Here is a 27,788-nt window from a genome sequence, read left to right as displayed (position 1 = left end):
ACATGGGGGAGAAAACTGTTGTAATATTTAAACATTGTAGTGTATATGAATAATTTAAAGTGTTCTGTATGACTTTTATTGTGGCCACAACTGTGCAGCTGGTTAACACAATCACTGTGTCCCACTTTCGTACTACATACTGTATACACTGTTTTTACTAATGTTAATAGTTTGAAAACATCTCATACAACCAGCAAACAAAATGCTTGTAAACACACACACACACACACACACACACACACACACACACACACACCACACACACCAAACAATGAGTATATAGCATGCAAGTGGGATGCAAAAGACTGGCAGTAGGCCTGACTTGATATATTTTGAATCCCATCATAGGACAGAACTGAAATGCTGGATTTGAGCCTTACTTATCCTACAGTCCATTTACCATCTATGACCTGAGAGACAACACCTGTGGTTGTTTGGTTTTTTCATCAGTTGTCCTGGTAAAGGTTGCCAGCTGAACATTTGCCCAAAAAACATCCGAGTCGTGTAGCAGCATGATTATATGCTTCTCTTGCTGTTGTGAATAATTTGGATTCACAGCAATCGGCAAGTTCAAAGCAGCCGTCAGAATGTAGCCTGTCGCTGTAGTGAGACAACAGTGGGTAGTCTTCTCAACATTCAGTTTAAGTGCCTCTTTAAGTTGAGTTGTAGATTTATAACAAACTTTGTTCATGTCTCAACATCCTTTGGACCTATTTTATTTGAATGTCTCTTTCCACTCTTTTCTAAATGATCCTTAAACGGCTGCTCTTCCTTCTAACCAGTTTGGCCAATACTTAATTTTCTGCCTTATCAATCTTTCTGTATTGAAGCATAGTTGAGGAAGGGTTTTTTTTAAACCTCATTTTTCAGATGTTTCTCATTTGCCTGAGGAAATGTGTCCTATGAGGTAACAGAATCGCTGACTCACTCTAAATGTTACCTGCTTGTCTACATCACCCCACCATCTGTGCATATAGACACAGTTGAGTCATTTTATTAACGAACTGTATCAGGAACTAGATTGTTGACACGAACGCACACAGTGCGAGTTATAGAGATGAGACTGAGCACGTAGGACTGTATCCAAGGGCTTATTTTAGCCTTCACTGTCCGTGCTGCTTTGATCCAAGAAACTGTACAAACTCATAGCATGTGTGACCACTTCTTAATCTTCACTGACTGGATCTAAAGTGACCTTAAACTGAGTCTTTTTTTTTTTTTTTTTTTCTACTGTCAATGTTTTAAAAGATGCTAAGTGTACGTTAAAACTGTAAATTATATAATGTAGAAAAGACCAAAAACATTTGACACCAACCTCTCCACGCTGTATGACTTGTATGTCTGGTCTATAGGCATATGTAACTGTAATGTTGACATGATAAGTACTTTAGAAAGACTTTCTGCAAGGCTGTATTACAAACCCTCTAGGATTGTCCTCTTGAATTGATTGTGTGTGGGAGGAAGTCAAGTTCCCTTCTGTAACTATGCAGTACTTGGTCTTATGCATTGCTTTATAGGTATGGACCAAACAGCTTAGACTTTTTCTGTAGTCTGTAGATAAACTAAATCAACAAGAAGCTGTTTGGTTCAGGGCAGAGTTGCTTTCTATCTGCTGGTCTGAGGTCAGTTTTCTTCACAGGGAGATAAAGCAAATTCACCTTTAAAAGAGTTTGATCTTATTAACTGAATTATAAAGGTAGGCACAACATTTGATTATCAAATAAATCTAGTCGGACTAGATTTCCCATTTCATCTTTTGAAATGTTTATGAATATTTATAATAATGTGTTGTGAGTGCGCCAAGTGCACTGGAGACTTGTACAATTCTTTTATGGGTGTAAATATACTGTCTATCCTATCTGACCCACGGTTACTGTAACCTGAACGATTGTTGTAACATAAACACTGTTTACTTTGCAAATATGTGCAAATATATATATTTGTTAACATTAAATGACCTTTGAAATTGTAAATAAAGCTTTCATTGTTTCTAAAGGAACGCGGAGTTGGAATGTGTTCTGGTTTAGTTTAGAGTTTGCTGGAGTTACCACACAGTGTAGTTGCAGCACTGACAGGCCAAGGAATTGTCCAAATAGTGAAACTATTTTGCTGGTTTCCTCAATACTGGAAATCCATGATAAAACTTTCAAAATGCAGGAAAATTGAAGCCTGTTACTCCTACTAACTGTTAGACTACAGGGCTGCAGCAAATATTGAGGGCACCACTGTCATATCCACTGTTAGCATTTATGGGAATGTGGGAGTTACATGTCATCAAAAGGGGTTCCATTCTATGATTATTAATAACTATTTCACATGTTTGGATTTTTAAGGCTGATATTAATTAAGTCTCAAAATCTTCAAAGTGTGAAGACGACAACTAAAACTACTAGTGGCCTACATAATGTGTGGAGAGAACAGAAAAGGTCATTATAACGTTGAATAAATACAGTTATGGAATTTTGTAATTTTTGTATTAATTTAATTTGCTTCTTTTTCATTTACAAGTCACTATTCAATGATGTACTGAGTGTGAAGGAATATACCTGTAATGTATATGGCCAAAAATAGTGGTTTTGATTTTACTAATTGTCTAGGTAAAGAGTACCCAAAAGCTTTTGTTTTGACAAAAAAAAAAAAGATAACTCAATGTCCACTTACCAGCCTTTATCTCAGATTTCATCATCTCATGGCGTTCCTCATCGGACCCCCAAGAAAAAGTAAGTTTTTTTAAAGGTATTATTTATTTATTTATTTTGAAGGTCAAGTATGGCTCTTTACGCTCAACTAATAGTTTTTCTTTAAAACAATGTAAGTCTTAATAATACTAATAGGAATGCAAGGTTATTTCCTGTATGAAAGCCGTGAAGGGGCAAACGACTGTAATTCTTGTCCTCGCGCGTCACTTAACTCGCCTGATATCAAAATATTTCAGCTTTACACAGAAGTTAACGACAACCATGAGAGAGTGTGGAGAGGGTGTGTTACTTTGTTGTGAAAGGTGTTTGGAGCTCTTCAGGGGGGAGGACCCGTAAAGCCTGCTGACCGGGAAAAGAGGGAGAAAAAGTTGTGTCAACATTTAGGACACGGAGGTGAAAACCGACGGGGTTAGCAGCTCGGACGGGGAAGATGGCGCGGCGCTGTGGCCGTGCCACGTCTCGGTTTACTGTAGAAATACAAATCTATCCCAGAAGGATAGCAACATTCGCAATTTGGTTATGTTTTTGTCTTCTTTTTCCTTCTGCTGCGGAGGCTGGACTGTACACCGCTTCTGATCAAGTCATCATATTAAGTCAGGAAAATGTCGAGTCGGTTTTGATCAACTCCTCAGCAGCTGTTCTTGTGGAGTTTTATGCTTCATGGTGCGGACACTGCATCGCCTTTTCTCCGGTTTACAGAAGTTTGGCGAGTGACATAAAAGGTTGGTACGGACCAGGCGCAAGTCACGTAGCTGCAGCTGTTTACAATGGCAATTAGGTATGAATATTAGTCTGGTAAAATCATTGATAATCCTGTTTACTGCGTTCTTTGTAAACACTTTTCAGAGTTTGTTTCATTCACATGATAAGCCAGCGAAATAGTCAAACATCCTAGTTAAACATTTTAGGACTGTAGTCTTTAATTCATTATCTTAAATACTGCCTTGGTTACGTCTCCCTGTGTTTTTTTTTATAATCTGCATGGGAACAGTGAGAGCACCAAGCTGTTGTTTCTATCTGTTAATTAGAGCATGTGATCTAATGAATGTCTTTTTATTCTGGCTCTCCATCACATCCTCCTTTTCTCTGTAGCTCTTGAGCCAAAATAAATATCACAGAGCCATGACAATAAATATAATTAGGAATATAGCTGAGGGTAAAGTTTCTGATGATGGCACAAGGCCTGACACAGTCATGAGGTATTTCAGTCCTGTGTTACACTCTCACACACAGTCAACAATGGCAACTGATGTCTTGGCATGCTGTCAAATCCTTTGCTTAGGAGGGTCATCCATCTAATAATTGAGGAGAATACAAGAGAAAAGATTAGGATTTCATGCAGATTAAATGACTGGCAGCATGGCAACCCTTAACCTGTTGATGTTTATCAGCTATAAAAACGTAAGAATCACTTCAGTTATTTTGCTACCTGTGATGAGTTTGTTGCCTTCTTTCATAAATAAGTAGACATGTGGATTGGTAAGTAAGGTCTATTTGATAAACAGATTTTTTTCTTGACAATATGGACTTCTTGTGTATTGATATACTGAAGTTCATATTGGCCCGCTGCATGGCACAAGGACAACATAAGGCCCACCCAGTGTCCGCAGACTGTACAGGGTGCAGTAGACCATACACTAAATATTTACTGTGGCTCTATTTGATGTTTGTTCTTCAGAGTGGAAGCCAGCTGTGAACCTAGCAGCTGTTGACTGTGCTGCAGAGGAAAACAGGAAAATCTGCAATGGCTTCGGCATCAGAGCGTACCCCACTATAAAGGTATTATACAGTATATACAAACAATTTCTAGTCCATCCGTGGTACTCCAATACATATTCTGAAGTGACCATAAAATCAGGAATTTTCACAGTTTTCCTTGAACATGTCTGGGAGCTCCCCTTTTTCAACACTAATACATTATGTTTGACTTTGATTAGCATGTAGTGTATAATGTGTATAAGCATGCTTGGAAACAAAAGACCTTTGCACATCAGGTACTTTAAAGAGGTATTTGATAAACCACAGTCTATTCAAAAGTTTAACTTTCACCCCTAAGTGATCAGACTCTATCCTATCTGTTAGTATGTTTCAGTTGTTAACTAGTGATTTAGGTTTGTGATGTTTCTGAAGCCATTATACATAAACTCTGAAATTTCGTCAGCAGTTGAATTAGTTTCTTTCATTTTTTGTCTATTTTTTAAAGGAAAATAACCTTTGTCATTTAATAAATTCAAAATCTGAATGATCCACTTTAGAATATTGTTGTTAATATTCAGTCAACAGGGGATTTTTCTCCTTGTAAAAGTAGCAGTGTTAGAATTCAGTGTAATGTACGAGCAGCCTATGTTAAAAGGGTTTATATATAATTCTTGAAGCTCTGGATGTTAACGTGACAGATTGGGTTAGGTACTGTAGATGCAACAGTCTTTCCCAGTAGAGTTAACTTATGCATGATCAGCAGAAACACTGCAGCTTCAAACATCTGCATTTGTATTTGTAGCGTATCTGATTAGTCAGCAGTAGTGTGTGTTTCAGACTCTCCTTTCTGTCATCTAGTGAGAGCCAATGAAACAAAGAGCTCTTTCTGTTTGAACACACAATGGAGCTTTTAACATCTGTGACTGATTTGAATCAGGAAGGATTTAGGGGTCAAGGCGGCCAGAGGGCCCCCACATTACACAACATCACTTTGCTTCTCTCATGGCTGTGTGAGTGCCGTCTGATCTGATCTCACTTCTCTCTCTTTCACCACTTCCTACGTAACCTAAACCTTCTCTCTCTTTCACTTTGCAGTTCTTCTATGCTTATTCCAAAGCTGATTCTACAGGACAGGCCTTTAAAGGTACTACTACACACACACAGAAGCAACTCAGGCTAGTGAAAATAAAGGAGGAGCCTTCACCTTAAATGTGTCTTTTATAGCGCGCGTCCAGTTTGCAGATGTTTGTGTACATGCTCAATTAGTCGTTAGTAAATAATAAGTGTATAATGTTCTCTTGATAATCTTTGACCTCCAGCTTCCACTCATGATGTTAGGCTGCTCCGTCACAGGATCATAGATCAACTGGAATCCCATGAAGAGCCCTGGCCTCCAGCCTGCCCCCCACTGGAGCCCACCAGGTACGCACACACGCCACGCATGCACGCACACACACACACACACACACACACACACACACACACACACACACACATAGATTCTTCTGATTGATTTTTATTAAGTGACAAATGCCATAGATAAAAGTTAATCTGTCTGTCAATCACACTGTTTATCTATATGTGTGCTCTACTGATAGCATGCACGTGTGCAGTCTAGTAGGAAGTTGTGAATAATAATAATATTTGTTAAACCTGTAGTTAACATGTAGTTATTTGATTTGATTTTGAGTTACATGCACAGTAAGGCTTAAATGCAAGTGAGTCCATATTCTTCCCCACATCTACCTATGTCACACTTTTATTGAACATGTGCTGAACTGCTGTTTTCATGTATTATTATAGTTTATTTTTGTATTTTATTATAGTGCCATGTTGAGCTACAGTATTTCTTCTACCTTTTGTTGCAGAATTGTGCTCTTGTTCGTGTAGAAACACACATTCCCATCATACTGCATCAATTTATCTGATCTCATCATTAGCTGCCACACTGTTATTTATTAGTGACAGAATGAGGGATTCACATTTTTTCTTCATGAGGTCTTCACTAGTAGGCCACACTGCTCTGCCCACATCCTGCCACGCATGTATTCATACACTGCACATACAGTTTATTATCATAGTGGTGCAGGAAAAGGAAGCAGAAAGTCAAGTTCATGTCTCATTTTTACATTTAAAGGAAACGTAACATTGTTTCTCTCAGAATCATGTAATTTTCTTCTTCTCCTTTTTTTTCTTTTCTTTTTTTTCAAGCGGAAACAACATACTTAAAAGCAGATATCACACAGTAGCTTACAAGTTTGTGGTTGTGGATGCTCTTCAGATAAAAAGTAGTCTTGTGGATAAAGGAGATCCAAGGCATTTAAAAACCTGTAAAAAATAACTATTTCCAAATGAACTAAAGTCTTCTTAGATACATTTAGAATGTCCCTTTTTCTTAATTAGATAAAATATGTCATATGCTCTTATTTAATTCTTTCTTTTGATCTCTGCTGGATCAATAGCCTTTAAGATTAGTTGGTGATGTTTGGCAATTCTTCGCGGCTTAGTGTAACTTGTACCTAAGATTCCAGTCTTACGTTTTTTCTCTGCTCATCTCTCTGTCCAGCCAAGCAGAGATCGACAGCTTCTTTGAGACCAACAGCGTTCAACACCTGGCTCTGATCTTCGAGGACACTAAATCCTACATCGGGCGAGAGGTAATGGCTCATGTTTCCGTCAACCTGAGCTGTGTGTTTGTTTCTCCTCTTGAATATTATTTATTTTTGTGCAGCAGAAGAGATGAGCTTTCAGAAATACTACATATAGTTTCTCTCTGACTATGTATGTCTTACTTTAGCCAGAAAGAAAAAGGATCAAAATAAGCAAAATAAGTTGTTGTAATGTTTGACTGGAAATGATTGCACATCAGAGATAAACATGACATATGTTGAAATATAACATGACTACAATCTTTAGTTTGAAGTATGTGTATGTGTGTACTGTGTTCTTCAGGTAACCCTGGACTTGCTGCAGTATGAGAACGTCGCAGTGCGGAGAGTCCTGAGCACTGAGGAAGGTCTGGTAACCAAACTGGGAGTGACTGAGTTTCCATCCTGCTACCTTTACTCTCCTCAAGGCAACTTAACCAGACTCAAAGTGTGAGTATCTGTGCCGTCTTTAACTTCCACTGCATTATACAGTGCTCTGCTATTTATAACTACAGTATTATCATCCTGACAATGTTTGGCAGCTTCCACTAAAAATATAAGAAAATATGTGCAAAAATATGCCAAATTTGAGATTCTGTGTTCTTTTCAAATATACATAATGTATTGTGCAGTGTAGAGATTTATGATGATGATAATAATAATACATTTTAATTGTATGTGTATCCCTAATGGTAATATTAGAAAACAGAGATTTGTTACACCATTTCATGAATACTGTATTTGCTTTTACCAAAGGTCAGTGTCTGGTAGGTCTTTCCCTGTTGAAGGATGAGGTGTGTTTATATTTCAGGCATTAGTAACAGTTGTGTTTTGACAAATTACAAAGACCAGATAGTTAGCATTAAGGTTGTATCCCAAACAGATCGCTACTAACGCTGCGATCCAGGCAACCCGTAACTCGTGTTTTCACAACCTTCTACCCGTGAAAGTGCCCTGGAACGGCAGTCAAACCTGTAACTTCCTACCCGTGAACTCGTACCAGATCGTTGTACTCCCACTTACAGTTTTTGACGTCACACACTCATAAACAACAATGGCAACCCAAAATTGTGTCTGGAACGCAGCATAACTAAGAACTAACATAACTAAGAAAAATAAAGTCACACAGGCCAGCGTGGAGGGCAGCCTACATTTATTAAACATTTTAAACTGTGGTTGTATTTATATTGCATACTTTAAAAAAGATAGCGTGTTTTTTTTGTTATTAAGTAATTGTAATTGATTAAACCCACCCTATTTCCTGTCCCTTCCTGCTTTTGGCTACACCACACGAGTGAATTTTGCCAGCCGGATTTTGTTCCACCGAAATTGCGAGAGAGGTTACACCCTTATTATGTCTTTGGTTCATGAGGTTTGGTGACCTTGTCATTTCAGCATAGCTCTCTCCAACTTCCACCTGAGCAGAGGTCTAATGAGCCAGAATAAGTGAGAACACCTGTGTTGTTGTGCAGGACAGAACGTGAATTTATACAGTGTTTCCCCTGTTCTGTGGCGCTGCACTAACATCGAGGGGCACAGGAGAATCGAGTCAGCGCTGGGGCAGACTCGCTGTCTGAAGGTTTTATTGTTCACTGCCTTTCCCCACTAGCTGGTTTGGGACAGTCCTAAAAATGACAAACCCACAATGTAAACATTCAAATAGTGGAGGCCATATTGTGGTTGTGCCAAACGGTAACAAGCGCCACCTCCAACAGGAGCAGGAGGAGCTTGAGTTAAGACCATCCAGATCTGCCGTTTGTTATCTGTGAAGTACAGGATAATACACATTGTGAAAAACAATGTTGTTACTGTTCTGAATGTGTTTTTCTATCCACCAGTCAGCATTCGATTTGTAGGGCTAACATTTTTAAAAGCAAGTGGATGGATGTGATGTGTGAAGCTGTGAGGCTCTGCCAACATGAACTGTTTTTGTGTATATCTTCTATGTTCTGTACCTGGTACATATTGATCATTTTGTATATATAACAACCTATATTTAACACCTCAAACTTTTTACAGTAATTTCCATTTAGCTTGATCTGAAATACACAAACACCAAGTTTATTTTCCCCTGGTTCCTATTGTTCCACACGCGACAACTTTGTTTTCTGCCGTAAACCTTCATCGTGTGCTCATTATCTGAACCCTATTCATGAGAATGCTTTTAAACATCTGGCCTCTTAATGGGATCAGAGCATCAAAATCGCTCCCATTATTCACTATCATAAAGCGGCGCTGATCATTCCTCACCCTGCAAATTCATCTGCTGTTTCTGCCTCTTTGTTTGGCTGTTTCAATAACTTGGCATGCAAAGAGGACTCTTTTTAGTTGACAAATGCAAAAAGGAAATGATTTATTGCTGATTTATTTATTCACCCTCCATCTCTCCCCTTCCAACCCCCCTCATCTCCATCACTGTACAGAGGGGAGGTTTTTTAATTTCTTGCATGAAAACAATGCCATTGCTTTTCTGGCTTCACCTGCCAAACAAGCCCCAGCCTCACACGGCGACAGATGGCCTCCCATCATCGCTGAATGTCTGATTGATCCTGGGAGAGCAGAGTGTGCCGTTGTGTGTGTGTGTGTGTGTGTGTGTGTGTGTGTGTGTGTGTGTGTGTGTGTGTGTGTGTGTGTGTGTGTGTGTGTGTGTGTGTGTGTGAGGGGGCGTCTCACATCCGTCATGCATGTAATGTGTGCTGGTCCCAGGTGAATGCATTCCCTCCCAGCCCACCCTGACGCCTGCCTGCCTGCCCGCCGACCCTGGGGATCACTGGATGAATGGCTCTCCCTCCACATCTGTACACTCCCACCAGACACACAGGTGTAATTGAGTCCCTGGCTGGTGTGAGTGAGCGTGGGCCCAGAGTATCCATCCTCCTTATTACCATCCTGTTCCAGTTTTATTCTATTTCTTAAAAAAAAAGAAAAAGAGAGGAGGGGGGGGGCATGCCCCACCTGTTCCGATCTATAACTGATTTCGATCTGCCTCAGTATTTAAAATGCATTCCCGTAAGTGTATAAAATATATGGCCACAAAGAAATACAGGTCATAAAACGATTTTTATGGCAGTGGACTGCTGAAACAAAAGGTTGAAATAAAAAAAAATAAAAAAACGTGAGTGTATTTGAAAAGTGCATTTGTTTCAGGTTCCTTGCAGAATTAAAGCTATGCTCTTAACACATTGCTGTACAAACTGGGTTACATGTACACTATATGGCCAAAAGTGTACAGTCAAACATTACACCCACATGTGATTGTTGAACATCTCGTTCCAAACATTAGGCATTAACATTCTGCTATAACAGCCACAACTCTTCTATGAAGGCTTTATACAAGATTTCGGAACATGGCTGCAGAGATTTGCTCCCATTCAGCCTCAAGAGCATCAGTGTGTTCGGCCACTGATGTTAAGTGATAAGGTCTGGGGTTTCAGTTGATCACAAAGTGTTGGATGGGTCAAATTCTTTCAAACCAAACTGGAAAAACAGTTCTTTCTGGACCTTCTTTATGCATGGGATCATTGTAATGTTTTATCAGGAAAGCAAGAGAGGGGGTGTCTACATATGTTTGTGCATATAGTCTATGCTGAGTGACCTAAAGGTCAGTCTCACCTGTCCTTCTCTCCCTCAGCAACATTGAGGCTCGTACTTTCTACTCTTACGCCCTCCAGAGGCTGCCGGGGGTGGTGCGGTCAGGGAAGCCTCTACCGGTCACCCTAGACGTCCTCACCAACAGCACAGAGGAGCCCTGGAGACCCTTCAACAGGTATGAACAATACATGCAGCTCTGTCCTTTTGTATGCTCATTCTTATTATTTGTTGACGTGAAGTGTGTGATTGTGTGCCCAGGTCCAGGGTGTACATGGCAGACCTGGAGTCCACGCTGCACTACTCTCTGCGTGTGGAGGTAGCTGCCCATACTCTCATCAAAGGAGACGCCCTGACTTCTCTCAAGAAGTACATCTCTGTCCTGGCAAAGGTAGAGTTAGCAGAGAGAGAGTAATGCATAGACACATAATGTGTAACACATGATATACATTGATTAGGGCTCATTATTTTATAATATTTAGATTTTTGTTTTGTTTATTTGAAAACAACACCTTTTTAACACTAAATCCAGGTAAAATATCTGATTTAAAAAAAATAACGTTGCTGTGCGGAAGATGCTGTATTTAATTAATTCATTGTTTTCTCATTTATAATGATTCTGTTGTTTAATAAGCAGCTCATTCACTTTTTCCCTCATTTTACTCTTCTCTTTCTATTATCGGAAACATTTTCCTAGCTGTCCTTGTCACCAGGGGACAGGATTGTTAACTGTAAACTATGGCGATCAGGAACAGACTGATCTCATGAAGTGGCGTATGTATGACACGCCAATTCATATGCCATTTTGGCGTGTTATCAAGACGCATAATCAACGCTGTTCGGCCGCCATTGACCTACATTACATGTGAATTTTCGCCACAGCGAGTAGTATGAAAGGACGTAAGTCCACGGAAGGAGATTGGGTTGGGTTGGTTAAAACACAGGACTTTCACCCAGGAGAGCCGGGATCGTGTCCCACGTGTGGCGTTTTTCAACAGTTTTTTTTTTTTTATTATTATTATTATTTTTTTAAGCCTTCCCCAATGTTTCTTTCCTAAACCCAACCGTTTATTGTTTTCCTAAGCGTGTGGCATTGGTCACTGTCGTGTTTTTGTCGTTTTTTCCGTGTTTTTGTCGTTTTATCCGTGTTTTTGTGGGGGGTTTTTTACACGCGTGTGACGTTGTTCTCGCGATAGTACGGCATGTTCTCGCTATAACATGCCACGTGGTGTGTATGTTTACATCCGCTGTATACAGCGTAGTCATACACATGGATAGCTCAAAATGCGTCCATTTGGCTTTAGGAATGTGGTATCTATGTTTACGCAAAGTTATGATGCCATGTTGTCAGGAAAGACAACACATTTTTGGTTCATAGGGAAATAAAATCTGTTTAAACTGATTTGTTTCTATAAAAAAAAAAAAAACTAAGTATAATGAACATCCAGTCAGAAATGTGTAGTTACAGCAGGTCACCACTAGATGGAGAGTTAGACAGCAGAATGTCTGCTCACATTTTAGATTGGAGCTGTTGTTTTGCAGCATTTAGCTCAAGGTCCTCTCTTCATAACATGTTTTTTTTTATTCCATTAGAATCCATTAGATTATTTGGCAAATTTACCTAATTAATTGTTTTGTCAAATTCACTTTTGTTTTTCACCACACACTTACACACATTACTGAAAGCAGAAGTGGATGCCATTGACTAGAGCAGGAACACAAACACTCTCTCGGGTATTGTTGACCCTCTTCATGTTGGCTCTCGGGGGGATTAAAGCGTGGCTGCCACCCACAGACGCAGCCACTACTCCTCCTCCTCTTCTTTCTCCTCCTCTGTTCTCCTCATGCAGTTTTGCTATTTTGGTGTCACACAGGCATTTCTGTATGTACTTGTGAACGTGCCAAGCCTCTGTGGTTCCCCCTATCCTCTTTCTCCTTTTCCATTTTTCATTTCTGCTCTCTTCAGTCTTCCAACTTTAAAGGATACATATTTCTTTTTATACTTTTTTTTTGTCCAGGGTCTCATGTTTGATTGATTTATCAGCTTTTATTTACATGCTTTTCCCCACTTTATTTTTCCGCTACTGATCACATGCTCCCTTGTTCCCTCTTTTCCTCCCTGAAGTGTGCCAGCCAGGCAAACATGTTGTGATGATGAGGCCTGACCTGCCTATTGGCTACGCACCAGGCTGTCTCACTGCCCTAGTCTGCTACCAATCTCTCTGATTATATCTCACTCTCTAGGGAAGCGTTGTAGCAAGCTTGTGTGTGTGTGTGTGTGTGTGTGTGTGTGTGTGTGTGTGTGTGTGTGTGTGTGTGTGTGTGTGTGTGTGTGTGTGTGTGTGTGTGTGTGTGTGTGTGTGTGTGTGTGTGTGTGTGTGTGCCCACACACACACTGAGCACTGAGGCCTCCCATTAGCTCCAGTTTGTTTAGTCAATAGTGGCAGGTCCGAGTGGTATTTTTAGCCTGTCCCCCTACTATGATGGACCAGCCACTCAGCAGGGCTTTGTGTAGCTGAGGAGGTCGTCATTGTTGCAGCTGACTTCTCCTTATTGTTGTTTAACTGAGTGATCTTCGCTACAAAGAGGCCGAATCCTTTGAGTCAGTCAGCTTGTTAAGAACCGTTAATGTAAGAAAAGCAAGTTGATGTGAAACTAGAGGTTTGGGATGAGAGTGGATAGAATGGCAGAAAATGCTTACTGGTGCACTTTGAAAAGCAAACACACATTTAATGACTACATTTTTATATTGAGTTTCATAGAATGCAATTCATATGCTGAATATAAGAAAATTAAATGTAAAACTCTGACACCGGAACTCCCCGCGTCAGTCATGTGATTAGATTAGAGTGAAAGTGACTCATGATGTCCTGACCACAGTGCCGAGTGTCATCACTTTACACTGGTGACACATTTCCTCGATCATGACACAATTTTGAACTTTTACCAAACGGAATAATTAGTGGAGAGTGTATTTGCATACACGACTGTGTGTTTTTGCATGGGTGATATTGTGTGGGCTTGCCATTATGCATTTGTATAGGGGCTGAAACTAATTATTATTTTCATTGTCAATTCATCTGCCAATTATTTTCTCGATTTAATAATTTTCTCTATAAAATGTCATTGCTTCTTTTGGCTGACTAACAATCCTAAAATTTTTGCTAGAACATCACTTAAAAAATAGTTGCCTATAAATATTCTGTATATCCACTACTCATTGTTCTGTACATCTTGAGGAAAAGCAAAGTCTGTGTGTAAATTAATATGTATTCATGTCTTTCATGTACTTTTTAGTTTTTACCCTGACCTAAAAAAAAATACACTGTTCGGTCCAAGAATTGTTTTTCCATGAATTGTTTGTTTCTTTCCAATCCACAATCATCCCATCATTTTATCTTTATCCAAACATGTAAACATGGTGGATGTTGGATTTTTTTTCTTCGTTTGTTTTTTTTCTTTGCACCCGGCCATAATATTACTAGATTTACTGTCTTGTCAGGAGGCTGAAGCTGGATTTATGAAGCCTCTACATGTATATCAGGATTAAAAAATTGGATCTTGGGAAGCATGAGAGCATTACAGCAAGGTTTTTAAGGATTACACCTCTATCCTGCTTTTCTTGAAAGAAGCCCTTCAGCCTAAAGGGGACAGAGGGGCAGGGGAATAAAACAAAGAATTAAGAGGGGGGCTTTGGTCTAAACGGACCCAGGCTTCGCCCTTCTCACGCCAGGGCTCAGGAACACCTATATTACCAAAGATGCTCTCTTTTAAAACCAGCTGTTCGTGTAATGTATCATAATAAGCAAGTCAACAAAAAATGTTGATTCTTTTGGCTTTTTTTCAGTAGGTTTCTCTCAGTGACAAATTTTAATATTTGTGTGTAAAGATGAGGCTGCTGTTTGCCTGGTTTCCACTCTGTGGCACATGTCTGCAGCGTCCCCCCCCATGCTTCCCCAGTGGATTGAAGTTAGATTGTTACCAAGGGGCCTCACCCCTGTCTCCTGCCCCGAGCCTGGCCTGGTCTGCCCTGTTGCAGCCAACAGATGCCTCCCTCTCGGGACCCTCACCACAAGGAGCTTGCGGTTTCTCAAGTGCTGCTGATACTAATCGGATCAGGGATGACATATTGCCAGGGTGAAGGGGATTGTCATGGTCCAACTGGGATGGGGGCAGGAGGGATACAGGGTTAGAGGAGGGGTTGTGCATGCTTGTGTGTCTTTTATCAAGCTAGAGAGAACAAATGCAGAGGGAGATGTCTAGTAGAGATGATAAAATGGGTGTTTACAGTTTAATCACTAGTTATTCCCAATACTGAATTTGATCAGTAAAGATCCATTTTTTTGTTTTTGTGTCACTGTGATGGTTTGTTGTCGATGAATCATCTAAAACGAGCATCCTTATTGTCTCTCGTAATTACATTTTAAACACTTACACTGTTTCCAAGAGTGAGTATTCATGAAGGAGAGAAGTGTTCTGTAAGTACATTGTATACATATGTGGAAAACAGGCAGTATTATTTTTGGTATAACATTTTTAAACTGTTGGACTTCTTTTATACTGTAAATCTGCACGATCATGTAGGCTTGTATCATGTGGACGCGCCAACAGTGTTGTTGTCATTACTTAGAATTCCTCATGGGGGAGACACGCAGAAACTACGCACTATAGCTTTAAATTTGAACTGTCTCCCGGTCACCTGAATGTGTATGCTGTCATTTTACCTGTCTTTTCTTCATTGCCTGTCACTGTTTTTGGCACATAATAGATCAATATATCAGTGAAATATATTTGGCATATTGATTGACATTGTGCACCGTCAATGATCAAGGCCAGGGACTCTGACAGGGAGAATAAGAGAAAACTAAATCAATTTAAGATATATATATATAGTGATAAAACTGACTAATATCTAAATACATAAATATTGTTTTTTGCACAAATAAAATTATAAAGCTGGTGAACATTTGAGTTTTAAGGCGATCACCAGACCCAGAGATCTCATGAATAGTGTTGCTTTGGTGATGCAGAGTTAAACCCATTTGTGAGAAACACCTGCGTTTTCTCTTCTGGTTAAATTCATATGGCTGTTTAATGAGCTTTTCTGAGCGGTTGGCATCCGGACCCCAGATCCAGACCTAAACCTATTAGATCTCTTTCCCAGCAGTGAGCAGCACACATCAGAGGCCTTTGTCTGCTCTTTGCAACTATTACTTCAAGGTGTATGTGTGTGTGTGTGTGTGTGTGTGTGTGTGTGTGTGTGTGTGTGTGTGTGTGTGTGTGTGTGTGTGTGTGTGTGTGTGTGTGTGTGTGTGTGTGTGTGTGTGTGTGTGTGTGTGTGTGTGTGTGTGTGTGTGCGCTAGAAAAGTTGAAAATGTTTGATGTTGCAACAATATTAAAAGCAATTATAGTAGATGATTCATGATCAGTAAGGATTTATAAAATAGTTGTTTCTGTTAATTATTTATTGGGCCATGTTGTTGCTGTCACCAATATTGTGTGTGTGTTTGGTGTTGAAGTAGTGCACATCTTATTTATTATTATTATTGAGAATCACATAGTATACTTGCAGTTGACTGTGATTTTTAGTTAGGTAAGGCAGTTGCTTATGTATTGCTTACTAAACGATATGTTGAAATTCAGCTGTTTACGCACAGAGACAGTTTTCTGCAGGCCAAGTTGATTAAAGTTGAAAGGCGCTGCATGGAGTCAAGAGTGTTCTGTTGCAGAGGGAAGGATGCAGGACAGAGCAGGACTCAGTCAGCCTTGGACAAGGAGGTTTAAGCAAATCACTGGGGGTCTGGTTAAGTGGTCAGGGTGTAATACACAGATCCTGTTAGAGGGTGATGAATAGACGGCTGAGCCGTGGACTGAAAGGCGTGTGTGTGCGTGTGTGTGCGTGCGTGCGTGCGTGCGTGCGTGTGTGTGTGTGTGTGTGTGTGTGTGTGTGTGTGTGTGTGTGTGTGTGTGTGTGTGTGTGTGTGTGTGTGTGTGTGTGTGTGTGTGTGTGTGTGTGTGTGTGTGTGTGTGTGTGTGTGTGTGTGTATGCATGCAGGTGTATTTAGTTTAACACATGGTGGAGACAAATTTAAAAAGACTCAGTGATGCTAATCATAAAGGTCCATATGTTGGATGACTAAAGTTGTCTGCTTTCTCTTTTTTCTGGTATTTGTTCTCTCTTAGATTCACTATTCTACAGTCGTCATGCACTTTGACAAGAGCTATGGTTAAACAAATTGTTGAGTGATACTTTTACTTTGTTCTGTCGTTCAAAAATGAGTAAAACAAACAAACCTAGTAGAACTAGTGATCTTAGTCGATCAACAGAAAATGACTTGCCAATTATTTTAATAATGAAACAGTGGTTTTAGTCTTTTTTTTTTTCTTTCTTTTAAGCAAAAATGACAAACCTTTGCTGGATCCAGCATCTTTAAATGTGAAGATGTGATGCTTTTGTTTGTCATACATGATAGTTAACTGAATATCTTTGTTTTGGGCTGTTGGTCTGACAAAAAAGACATTTCAAGATGTCACCTTGGGCCATTTGGAAAATTATAACGGGGATTTTCACTAACATCATTTTATAGACATAATGATTCATCAGTTATTTAAAAAAGTAATCAGCCGATGAATCCCTAATAAAAAATAATTGTTACTGTAGTTGCAGACCTAGATGAAAGTTACCATGGAAATAGTCTATTTGGCTGTTGTTGAAGTCTTGGAAAAAGCTTGATCCCTTTTTCTGAAACAGGACCATTATCATAAACTGTTCCACAGAGAGGCTTACAGTAAGAATAGGAAGCACATTTAGCTGAATTGTATTAAAGCATTCTTCTCTGAAGACATCAGCTGTTTCTATTGTCAGTAACGTATGTGTGAAGACATGTTTGTCTGTGTATGTCTTTACTCTGTCATCACTGGTCTCAGACACCCATCAGCTGGATTTTCTCTTTCTCTTTGTGTGCCTACCTCTGCTAGTTACAGTATCATGTTTCCACACAGTTGTGGTTGTTACCATGGTAGTGCTAGTTTGAAAGGATGTAAATACACATCAGGAGGAAGCACTGAGTAGACAGCAGCTAAGTGGTTTTTAGTGGCTTAGGAAATGGATCTTAATGAAGGAAGAGGCTTAAGTTCGGCTGCTGTCACATTTAGTGAGTTTCTTTACAGGGAAAACACTCAAACCACAACATCTGTGCAGGATGTAAACCTCGTGCACAACATAGTTGAGGATGAGTTGGCAACTGATAATCTAGGCATTACATTTCTGCTTGGTACATTGTGTGCATTAGTAGGACAGAAATCATGTTCATCAAAAGTGAAGATGTTGATTTGAAATGTTCATTTCAGGCAAAGGAGTGTGAACGTTATGGGGCATTAGTATCAGTATTAGCACATGGAAAATAAATATTTTATAAATACAAGATTTTTACATAGAAATATTAGCGCAGTCTATATTTTTTAAGCTATTATGTGGTGCAAACTGTTAAGCATTTAGATGGTCATGTGCTCACTAAAGCATACAACTAATACCAGAGCTGTAAGATTGTATAAACTTTACTTTATCAGTGAATATTAATCAGTGGATTATTTCATCTAATGGTATCTACCAACATAACTATCATAATTAAATAAAGGGATTACAAGTAACTGACAGTGTAGAGGAGTTTTGGTTCCTTCGCAATAAACTACACTTGCACTTAGAGCTAAAACTAGTACTACTAATTAGTTTGATTGATCAATTACTCAGTTGACAGAATCACTAGATTCTCTAATGTGAATATATACTGGGTTTTCATGTCTTCAATGATAGTAAATTGAATAGTTTTGGGCTGTTGGCCGGAAAGAACAAGCATTCTGAAGACATCACTTTGGTTCCTGGGAAAATGTGATGTGCTTTTCTCACCATTTTATAGACTAAATGTCTAATGAATGAATCAATAACAAATAAATCGACAATGAAAATAATGGTTATTTGCATTTCTTCTTACATCTCATCAGCTCCAAAATCAACAATTTGGTCTCTGTCAATTCGTAAAGTTAACACCTGTTTCCATTATGCTCTGTTTAATGTCTGCAGTACTTTCCAGGCCGTCCAGTGGTGATGAGCCTTTTGAAGTCTCTAAACTCTTGGCTACAGAACCAGACTGGCAATGAGATTTCCTATGAGGCTCTCAGAGAGATACTGGATAACTCAGCTCAGGTGAGTCAAGGCAGAGCTGGATAGACAAATATCCAGTTGAAGTTTTCACCTTATTCTTGAATATTGCGATGAACTTGGGGCTCAGTACCGTCAGTCAAGCCAACATCCTATGTAGGACATAGTTAACTTTTTAAGTCTGTCTTCCATCTTTGGTATTCATTGGATTCAGAAGTGGTCTGTCCATTACATGCTGCATCGAGGTAAGTACATGAATGCAAATTGAGAAAAAGAACATACTTTTGTGAGCCTGAGCAGGCAGGCATCTTAAAGGGAGAGGAAGGGAGACAAGAGAGGACCAGACAGGTAAGCAGAGGGCAGGGCATCATGAAATGCACCCAGACTGATGTGAGGACGTCTGTCTGGGAGTAGCCTCTTTGTTCCACTGAGCTATCAAGGTCACCTGTCAGTCTGGCCACATAATCAGTTCAAAGCCACCTCAGAGGCATCAAAGTGATGCCTATCCTGTCAAAGAAAATGTTAAAATGTGATCCTGAAAATGTCTATAAAAACCCAGTATGAGTAGATAAAAATACATTTTATAAGTATCCAGATCTTTCAATATGTACTTTGTCCTTGTCTCGGTGCCAGCACATATAGCTGAGGATCTATGTGCTGTTGTCTTTGGAATGAAGCCTGCATGCCTACAGTACCGCCCCTCGCAAATTGAAAGAGTCACTTACTTACATCATTAGCTTTTAGCAGGCAAATCAATTGATCAATGAATCAATGGGAAGGTATGAATAGACTTCGCCTCAGAGGAAATGGACTTTGCACACCCACCCACACACACACACACCAAAATCTTTACTATTGACATGTGAGTAACCCTGTCAATCACACCAGTGATGGCAATGCAGTGTGGCGAGAGAAACGACTTTATGTCAGAGAAAATATGTTATTGGATTCAACTGTGGCTCGTGGTTAGAGATCTGGATAGCTTCTGTTCATTAGTGGAGGGCTGAGCCATTAACCTAAGATTGACTTCTTATTGATCAAGAAAACTACGTGGCTTTCATTAACTTGAACAGGTTGGGAGATGCTGAAGAGGCTCTACTTTTTAGAGAATCTTTGTAGTCCTATTTAAAGGATAAGGCTGATGTTATTCTCCTTTTTTTATTTTCAATACTTTCCAATTTTCCTATTCTGTCTGTGGCATTTAGACATTCAGTCCTACTGAGGATGTATTAAAAATGGGCCATGATATATACTGTATATTTTTATTTTTTTAAACAACTGGGCATTATAATTTTTTTTTATCAAATAGGATTAAATAATGCATTTGTTATATTTTCATCCACTTATGTTTCGCAGTGTTTCCCAACCAAGGCTACTTGTAGTTGTAGAACTAAAAGAACATGGCAGTGCAACAGTGTGGTGTCAATAGACATATAACAAGGAGGAAAAAGCTATCTCAGGCTTTTGTTACACAGACAATATTTGTTAGTGGGATCAATTCATTTTTGTTTTGGTCTTTTGTGGGATTTGTTGACAGTAAGAAAAATATAGAATATTAATTAATAACATTAATGGCAGTTGCAGGATTATCACATGGCTAAATAATCAGCGATCTCTCTCTCTCTCTCTCTCTCTCTCTCTCTCTCTCTCTCTCTCTCTCTCTCTCTCTCTCTCTCTCTCTCTCTCTCAGTCTCCAGACACTGCTTTGCCTGAAGGAGAGAGGTGGGTGGGCTGTCAGGGTTCACGACCCCACCTGAGACGTTACCCTTGCGGGATGTGGACCCTCTTCCATACTCTCACTGTCCAGGCCAAGAACGCAGAAGGCACTGGTACACACACACACACACACACACACACACACACACACACACACACTGAGTTTGTATTGCTGTGAAGGAAAAGGGCCACTGAAAGTTCACAAAGATGGGTGGACTGAGGATGAGGGCTTTGTGAGGCTTTGTAAACAAGTTAGCTCAGGAATGTTTGGTGAACTGCTTTTTATTTCACACTGACCTGATTTAACATCACAGAGAACACAAACAAATATCACGATGAAGTTTGAGTTTTTCTCCTATGTTTTGTCATTTTTGTCACAACTAAAATTGAGCCTAATTGTGACTGTGTGAAAAAGGATTATGTTAGATTAGTGGAACGTGAGTGGTTAATAAAACAGGCAGATGACCGGAGGCTCCACTCCTGGCTGGGACGTTAATCTCCCTTCAACTCACACACACACACACACACACACACACACACACACACACACACACACACACACACACAGAGGTTAATCCCGAGGTTTACGGACCATCATGTGACCTGCAGATGGACCTGGCAAAAGGGTGTCCATCTGGCCCCCACATACCACCAGCTTAATGGGAGGATACACACACACACACACACACACACACACACACACACACACACACACACACACACACACACACACACACACACTGTACAGTATTGACTATCAGATAAAACTCTATTTATATACACCCACGCTGCATAGATTAGTAAAGGTGTGAACACATTAGTATAGGTTTGAATACAAGCCCATCCTTATTTTCATGAAGAGACACACTCCCACTATCAATACGGTTCATCTGAAGGTCCTGCTAAATCGAGAACAAAACCAAAAAGCTCTAGGAAAATATGATTGTAGACTGTTTGAAGTCCTGAGACAACAGCATGGCCACCATTCACACAGAGGGTTATATGTATTTAATCTCCAGATTGGGTTATCCCATTTGCATAGATAATTCATCTCAATATGGGGTTAACCCAGCTCTCTGTGACTCCTGGCCCACATAACCGTGGGAATCCAGGAAACTGTGGACCCACACTGCCATTAGCAAGCTTTCAGGCTACAGCGCAGGCTAACAGGACATTGTAATGTATAGAAACAACCAGCTTTACAAGAACAGGTGATGGGCTTCAACTAGGAGATAATGACTTTGATTTAGCTTTTATTTTTGTAAACATGCTGTTTTTTAACCATCGTTTTTAGTTGCATATATTACCAAAGATGTTACCACAAAAACATTTAAAGTAACAAAATCAAGAAATAGAACAAAGTTGGTGTTAGGAAGGCGTTTGTGATATTTTTGTTATTGTGACATACACAGCAGCACATTTCTCACTTTGATCAGATTACTGGTGCTCAACATTGACTGACAACATAAAATGTCTTTCCCCCCAGATCCCCAGGAGGTGCTGAGTGCGATGAGAAACTATGTCCACAGCTTCTTTGGCTGCAGCGCGTGTGCCGAGCACTTTGAAATTATGGCGACAGAGAGTCTGGTGGAGGTGAACACGTTGTCGTCAGCGGTGCTGTGGCTTTGGTCCAGACACAATCGTGTCAACAACAGACTGGCAGGTAAGAGTCAGCACGATCATCTGTAGCTACACGATCATCTGTAGCTAGTTTGCAGAATCCCTTTGGTGCAAACTAGAGGTGATTGTCCTTTCTATTTCAATTACAGCTGTGGTATACAGTGTGTAGATGTTTCCCTAAAATGACAATGAAACCGCTGTTATAACATCTTTAGGGGTACAATTACTATTTAAATAAAATCCTTCATATGTCAGATTGGATCGCTCCAGCGTGGGGTTGGCTTAGCGAATATGGAGCGATACAAAGCTGTAGTGAGATACAGAGCTGTTGGCCTCCATCCACACCTCCCATAATATCCTTATGCTAGCTACTATGACCAACAAGCTAACAGCTCGCGGTTTTATATGATAGGCGGGGTTAGCTAGATGCCTCAAATCACACTTGATTGGATATATTTATGTATACGCCCCTAGAGTTCAAGATGAGTCATCAAAAGTATTTTTAATGTTAAGAGGGATAGAGAGAAATTCTGATATAAATCATTTTAAAAAAATCTAACCATATTCCAAGCGATAACTAAACAATAAACACCGGGTTAGAGTATGTGTTTTTTTTTATTTCACTGTGTCTTTAAAGCTAAAGTGCGCAACTATTTTATATTAATGAATGTCCGTTACATTTGAGCCATTGCCAAATGAGTTGCAACAAAGCTAATTAAGCCTATCAGCTCCACTCTCTCTGTATTTCTCAGTATGGCTATGTTTAGACAAGGGTGTGGTCTGGCGCGAAAATCGCCAGCCCACACCCTCTCAAGTGAAGATCATTACCTCTTCTGAAGAGTCCATGTTTTTTTAATCCTCTGTGTCCTTCTTGGCTACTAGCAACTGCATGGAGGACGGGAGGGAGGGGTGCGCGATCATTGAAGGCATGCGTCATGTGGATGCGACAGTGTTGTTGTCATTACTTAGAATTCTTCATGGGGGAGACAGAAACTACGCACTATAGCTTAGCTTAGTGAAGACCATATTTCCCACAAACTACTTTCTGCTACAAAGAGGATGTGTGCTTTTGTTTTGAAGGCCAAAAGAAAGATAAGACATGATAAAGGACCCTCATAACAAGGAACATGCATTCAAATGAGGTAAACTACTATGAAGTAAACAAAATTGTAAAACCCTGAGACATCATAAAGCAGTTCATCAGATTTCCTGTGAAATCCGGCTCTGTGGCAGACTGTAAAATATTGTGTAGGGGTCAGCACAAAGTGTCAGCCACCTTGGTAATGGTCTTGTTTGATTTGGGGAATTTTCTATGTTTTGAACTTAATGTGGTATTTTTTTAATCTGTAGAGCTCAAACGATTAGCCATTCAGTTTATCAACAGAAAAATGTAACTGCAACTATTTTGATACTCGATCATTTCAATCATCCTTCAAGCAAGAACACCAAGGTTTCTCTGGCTCCCAGCTTCTCAAATATGAGGATTTGCTGCTTTTTTTTTACTGTTCGCCAGACAAAACAAGCAAGAAGATGTTACCTTGGCTTCTGGGAAATTATAACGGTCATTTATCACTATTCCCTGACATTATATAGATAAAAGACAAAATGTATTAATCAAATATAACAACTAATAGTCAGTTGCAGCCCTAATGCAGAAAAGAATATGTTTATTTTGTATATTGGACACTATACAGGAGATACAGTATATAATGAAAAAAAAAAAAGTTGTGAAGCTGATTTAAGTCTATGTGACACACCTTAGTTTGCTAAGCCATCCCTGTCCCTCCACTTTTTCCATCCCATCCTTTCCTCACTCCTCTTTTCTGTGACCGTCCACACCTTGGGATCTTAAGCATTACCTTATTCAATTTTGGGGGAAGATTGTCTGTTCATGGTCAGTTAGTCTTGTAATACGACTAAGAGGGTTGAGGGGAGGAGGAAGGATGGATCCTCAGATCAGACACCAGCTGTCACCCCGTCTTAGTCCTCCAAGCATCATCTGCTTCTGCCTCACCCATTTTCTCCTGACCCCCCTCTGCCATCTTCCGTCCTTCTCCACACACTTACTTTGATTCTCTCCCATACCCCACTGTCCCCACTTTATCGCCTTACCAGTCCTCAACCATTTCTTGTTCCTATCTCCTCTAGTCTTATTTACCCCAAATCATGCTCATTCGCCTTGTCCTCATAGGTTTGTACCCCAAACGTCACCCCTTCACTCCACTGTACGATTTGTGTCTTTGAGAAATCTATGACTAGAAATTTCTGCAGCATAATTACCTACTTATTAACTTTTATAGGCCATACACAGAAATAAATCTTATCTTTTCTTTTTGCATTACATTGCACTTTTTTTGTTTCTCCTCTAATGCTCAGTCTGTCTCTTCTTCCTCTGCTTGTAAATGGACAAAGTTTTCTCTCTTTTTTGACGGTGCTGTATCAGCATATTACACTTCTGCACATCAGTCTCCAGAGTATTAAAGAGCTCCTAAGCATCCCTCCTCTCTTGTCTGTGTTCATATGATTTTATTAGGCACAGGGCTGTCATTAACAGCCCACTTTGTTAAATCACTATCTTTTGTTTGTGTTGACTGCCCCCTCTTCTATCTCAGGGACAGCTTGTGTCCTGAACAGCAGGGGCCAGAATGCCACCCGTCCCTGCGAGTGTCTGCACCCCAGACGCTTAAACACTATTCAACCCGCCACCTTCACCCATCCGTCTTCCCTCTCTTCCTCTATCTCTGTTGCAGTCTTTCTCTCTTTCCACTCACCATCCCCTGGGACTCATATCCTGTGCTTGACAAGTAATGGCACAGCATCCTTGCAGGATGGGTCCCCCAGGAACCAGCCCTCTTTTTGCACACACACACACACACACACACACACACACACACACACACACACACACACACACACACACACACACACACACACACAATTCCCAATGTATTGTGTTACAGCAGGTGGCAAACACCATGACACAAGCCACACACTCTCCCCCTCCTTTCCTCCCTCTCCCAAACCCCCACACACAGCCTTTCCAAGCATGGGTCAAGTTGTGGCGTGTGGCAGGGGGGTGAGTCATGGTGGAGGGTGAGTCGTAGGTCCACAAGGGATAAGTCGGGTGAATCGTAAGGAGAGAGAGGGAGGAGAAGGGGGTTTGGCTGTGTTTGTAGCAATGAGTGGTGGTGTCTCCCTGAGGAGTGCACACTCCATCCCTCCATCCACTCAGCCCCTCCTCTCCCCTTTGCCTAAAGTGGAGCTCTTTAGCAGGCCTCCCCGCCCCTCCTTTCGGGAGCAGCCATGGATAAAAGAGCAGCTATTTGTAAAGCGGCCGAACAATTAATTTAGCTGGCAACAAAGAGGCCCCAGGGCCCTCTGCCTCCTCGCAGCAGCAGAATTAAGACCGGTGGCAGCTCAGTCCTGTTGCTGCTTGTCAACAGGCTGAGACTGATTCACATTTCTACAGACAAAACAGCAGCAGGCCTGGCTATCTTTAGGACTGTGTTCCCATGCGTACATCTTTTTTCCATACTAGTGCCAAAACAGCACCTGAGTTTTCAGTACTAATACAGGGGTAGATGACATTCTCAAATGTTAAATGTTGTCCTAACACAAAGTAGTCTAAAATTAGCAACAGTTTGACTCAAACCAGAAACTACTGTACTGTACTGTACTGTTTAAAGAGTATAGTAAGACAAACCCCAGTTAGTTAGGGTTGAGTTGGGCTTGAACCCCAATGGAATATGTGGGGAAACGGCAATTCCATTAGCTCGGATGGTTACCCTTAAAGGATAGAGCTGTACAACTACAACTCAGTGTGGTACATAATATTTATTTATTTATAACAACAGAGCCTCAATGATCTCAATGTCACATTGAGTGCCAAAATCTGTACATTTTTCTGGAAGCTTGCAAACTTCAGTGTGCTGACAATCTATCCTTTTCCTTTGTATACCACAATGGAAATTAGTCTTGGACTTGAAATTTTTGTAATTATGTGTGACTTAATGTCCTCTGTCAAATAAACTAAACTAAACTACACATTCAATGCCAGTTTTCAGTATTTGACAGTTTTAGATTATATGGTAATGTGTGCTCCAGACACATTTGAGTCGGTATCAATACAAGTTTCGAGGTTCACCCAAATGTGAGATTCATACAGAATTCAAACAGAATTCCTGGTTTAGGTTTTGTCTCGATTATCTAAATGAGCAAAATGTCTGACATCATGCACACTGCCCAGCAGTCATGATGGCTCGGTATGCTATGTGGTGTAGGTGATCATCACTTACAGAATTAGTGCTGAGGAAGCTAGTTTGACGTACTGAACAATACATATTTATACCTGATGAATATGTATGCGCAGCGGTGATGACATCTCTGTGACAGGCCATTGTGGCAATCTCAATATGGCTGGTATGGCTAAAGTCACCCTGGCCGCAAACGTGACAAGCTGATTAGAATAAGGAAAGAGATCTGTGCTGTGTGTGTGTGTGTGTGTGTGTGTGTGTGTGTGTGTGTGTGTGTGTGTGTGTGCGCTCACCTGCTGAAATGTATAAAAGCCCACACACCCACAGGCTGAAGCCCATCCAGGACACAGTAAAATTGATGTATCCTTTATGTAAAGTACTGTATGCAGAGTACATACACACATGCATATGACTGAGATTAATCTTGAGCGGTGGAGAGAAGGAGGAGGAAGCGGGGACGTAAATGGTGGAGGATGTAAATTGACAGTCCTGTAAAGTGACAGACCTGCTGCTCTTCTTATTTTTTTTTTCTTCACACACACACACACACACACACACACACACACACACACACACACACACAAAACACACACACACACACACACACACACACACAGGCCTGTTGGTGACAACAAGCAATTTATTACTAGATGCTGCCCTGTGTGTGTGTCCTTGTGGGAATTTGTGCAGTGTGTCTGCTGTGTATGAGTATTTTTTGCGTGGATGCCTGTTCCTCTGCCAGTCTGTTTGCATGAATGTTGTGTGTGAGTGACGAGAGGCGTTAGCGGGCAGCGGCTACATGAAAGAAAACATGTTAAAGGAGAAAGTTTCTAATTCATTAGAAGGGCAGCTCCCCTCTGAGGTTTCTGTTGCTCTCATGTTCAATTTGGAGATTGGAGTTGCTTTCAAAGGGGTGTGAAGGGACAAGACAGTTGGTCCAGAGCACTGAGGTGTGTGTGTGTGTGTGTGTGTGTGTGTGTGTGTGTGTGTGTGTGTGTGTGTGTGTGTGTGTGTGTGTGTGTGTGTGTGTGTGTGTGTGTGTGTGTGTGTGTGTGTGTGTGTGTGTGTGTGTGTGTGTGTGTGTGCTGTCCACTGTCCACTTTGGCCACATCTATTATCTCACCACCCCTCCCACTGGGACATCCCAGAAGCCCATTGATCATTGTTAGACCCTGTCATACTCTCTCTCACTCACACACACAAATATCAATCCCTAGATTACATTCACACAAACACAGACAGATGATTTACATATACACACTTAAACACATACACATATGCATATAGGCACTTAGTATTTACGAGCACTGTGACAAGATCAAATGGGTTCAACACAGATTGCATCCAGTCCTCAAAGCACTTACATCCTCAAGTCAGTGCACTAACAAGGAGAATAGAAGAAACAACA

General features: G+C 40.5%; 1 protein-coding gene across 2 annotated transcripts in view; it reads left to right on the top strand.

Annotated features, from left to right (window-relative positions):
• The first annotated feature begins 2,877 nt into the window (after positions 1–2,877).
• Positions 2,878–27,788, top strand: part of qsox1 (quiescin Q6 sulfhydryl oxidase 1) — a 28,041-nt gene continuing 3,130 nt past the window's right edge. The window contains exons 1-11 of one of the 2 annotated variants that reach the window (XM_039812346.1): positions 2,878–3,421; positions 4,378–4,478; positions 5,493–5,541; positions 5,717–5,819; positions 6,964–7,054; positions 7,350–7,495; positions 10,677–10,811; positions 10,895–11,024; positions 18,714–18,836; positions 20,482–20,614; positions 21,994–22,170. In XM_039812346.1, coding sequence (XP_039668280.1) covers positions 3,130–3,421; positions 4,378–4,478; positions 5,493–5,541; positions 5,717–5,819; positions 6,964–7,054; positions 7,350–7,495; positions 10,677–10,811; positions 10,895–11,024; positions 18,714–18,836; positions 20,482–20,614; positions 21,994–22,170 — 1,480 coding nt within the window. In that variant the 5' untranslated portion in view covers positions 2,878–3,129. Of the gene's footprint in view, positions 3,422–4,377; positions 4,479–5,492; positions 5,542–5,716; positions 5,820–6,963; positions 7,055–7,349; positions 7,496–10,676; positions 10,812–10,894; positions 11,025–18,713; positions 18,837–20,481; positions 20,621–21,993; positions 22,171–27,788 lie in introns of both variants that reach the window. The other variant, XM_039812345.1, reaches the window with a different exon arrangement.

This window comes from Perca fluviatilis, chromosome 9 (genome assembly GCF_010015445.1).
Source record: "Perca fluviatilis chromosome 9, GENO_Pfluv_1.0, whole genome shotgun sequence".
Classification (NCBI taxonomy): domain Eukaryota; kingdom Metazoa; phylum Chordata; class Actinopteri; order Perciformes; family Percidae; genus Perca; species Perca fluviatilis.
The sequence above is the reverse complement of the archived record's forward strand: the minus strand, read 5'-3'. Positions and strand labels throughout refer to the sequence as shown.